The following is a 2199-nucleotide window of genomic DNA, read 5'->3' as shown; positions in this document are numbered from 1 at the left end:
TCCCCTATGGGGCATCAAGGGACGTGTTTGTGGTTAACTGCTCTATCTTATTACAAAGGCCAATTAATCCAAGTGATGGAGTAATCAGCATTTTCAGTGCATGTCTTTAGCGTGGCACATATAGAAATGCAAAGCATATTAGCATCCAATGATCTTTATGCTATTTATTCTATTTTCCCTTTGGCAAAAAGAAGACAGATATATTTGTCAGAGTTCTGGAATGCAGTGATTCATTTGCTGATGTCTGTAAAGGCTTTGTGGCTTATTCACTCTTCTCTCTCCAACCACAGGTAATTCAACTGGCTGGTTTCTGGAATGGGTGGAGATTGATGCCCCATCTCTGGGACAGTGCCTCAAGTTCCCTTGTGGCCGTTGGCTGGATAAATTAGAGGATGATGGAGCCATTGAGAGAATTATCTTCCCTGCAGAACTGCAGACAACGGAGTATATCCCATGTGAGCAAAATATCATTTCCCCAGGATACACCCGAAGATAAAATCTCACTAGCTTATGCAGTTTTATAGGCTTGGCCTCTCCCTTGAATTGGCATTGAAAATTTATAAATGCATCATATGCTAACTGTTCCAAATACTACAAGAAGGTTCCTCTGGGCATTCTAATCTAACTTTTCCTGTGTTTGCCAAATCAGAGAGTCATTACAAGTCATGTGGATGTATATGATTGCCTTTTGGCTTCCTCCTTCTGTGTCCTCTCCAAGTCCTCACCATATTCCAAGCTGTGTTCCTTGTCTGCAGTTTCCCTTCAATCTTGCTCCATTCTAATATTGCTGTTTCTGTTGTCAAAGGAAACACTTTGGTCTTGCTTCCAGGCATTACTTCTTCCAGTGCCTTCAACGCTGCACAGCTGTCTCTTGCTGAAAGATGCTTTTCTGATAGTGTTGTACCACTCTGCCTCTCAGCATTCTTCAATTTTTCCTTACTCTTCACTCTACTCTAAACCCAGCTCCTTCTGAGTACAAGCTTATAATTGTCTGCTATGACACCTCAAATTTTTCCATTCTGGCAACTTCTTTTCCTGTTTCCAGAATATCCAGGATCAGTTAATATGGTGTTTTTTTTAAATAAATGAGTGGAAACATTATTTTGTTTATTTTCTATCCCTGTCACCTCTTTGATTGCAAGCAGGGTACTCCCAGCACTGCGACTGTGTTTGACTTGTCCCTCCCTGATCTGCTTAATTCCAAGTAGTTGATAAAAATTTGTTGGCCTACCATCAGGGTGCTGTCAAAATCACCTTTTCCCTTCCCTTGGATGCCACAATCATGTGGGATGAGGTCTGACACCTGAGAGTCGATTTCGCCAGGTGCTTCCTTGGTCATTCCAAGAAAGAAATAAGTTGTTCACACCAAAGCTGTGTCCTATCTCATCGCATCCCTCAGTGTACACTGATGGTATAATAAACTTTACCTTCTGCAGCACCTTATTGAAGTGTCAAAATTTAGGGCTGTCCAATCTCTCTTCTTCTGCCTCAGTTTCCTTCTTCACAAGTATTTGTGAGAATAACCACTTGGAAGACAGTGTGAAAGAGAAACAGACTGGTGAAGTTAAACCATTCCATCCCTGAGAGAAATGCAGAGGATGGAAGCTCAGCAAGAGTTGGAGGAGCCCTGATCCACTTGCCATCAGGAGTCCTAAAAAATGGGGGGGAATGGAAACAAGTTCCTGCTCAGGGAGATAGGAGAATCCCCTCCTGGCCTCCCTCGCCTTCCCAGGTGCCCTTACAGAATAGATATGAGGCCCTAGATCTTGAGGGTCAAGCAGATGACAGTGAACACAGTGAAAAAGAAAGTGTGGCTTGGGTGGTCTCCCAGATCAGCACAGTCAACCAGACACATCACAACTTTCACTACTGAGGAAAAAAGAAGGGTAGCTGTAGTGGGTGACTCCCTTCTGAGGGGAACTCAGGGTCCTGTATGCTGATTGGACCCATCGCACAGAGAATTCCGCTCTCTTCCTGGAGCCCAGGTAAGGGATATTACCAGGAGACTCCCTAGGTGAATTTGGCCCACAGATTACTACCCACTACTGATTGTCCAGGTTGGCAGTAACAAGGTCAAAGAGAGAAGGATCAGGGTAGTCAAAAAGGCCTTCAAGACACTGGGCCACCTAGTTGAAGGGACAGGAGCAGAGGTGGTATTCTCATTGATTCCTATGGCAGGAGGGATGAAAGGTTGAACAA

The 2199-nt window shown here is 44.0% G+C and overlaps 1 protein-coding gene across 1 annotated transcript in view; it reads left to right on the top strand.

Annotated features, from left to right (window-relative positions):
* LOC103798124 (lipoxygenase homology domain-containing protein 1-like) overlaps positions 1 to 2199 on the top strand; it is a gene marked incomplete at both ends in the record, with an annotated part of 45143 nt that overhangs the window by 38501 nt on the left and 4443 nt on the right. The window contains one exon of the mRNA XM_009070367.1: positions 291 to 455. Coding sequence (XP_009068615.1) covers positions 291 to 455 — 165 coding nt within the window. The remainder of the gene's footprint in view (positions 1 to 290; positions 456 to 2199) is intronic.

This window comes from Acanthisitta chloris, unplaced genomic scaffold, assembly GCF_000695815.1.
Source record: "Acanthisitta chloris isolate BGI_N310 unplaced genomic scaffold, ASM69581v1 scaffold752, whole genome shotgun sequence".
Classification (NCBI taxonomy): domain Eukaryota; kingdom Metazoa; phylum Chordata; class Aves; order Passeriformes; family Acanthisittidae; genus Acanthisitta; species Acanthisitta chloris.
The sequence above is the reverse complement of the archived record's forward strand: the minus strand, read 5'-3'. Positions and strand labels throughout refer to the sequence as shown.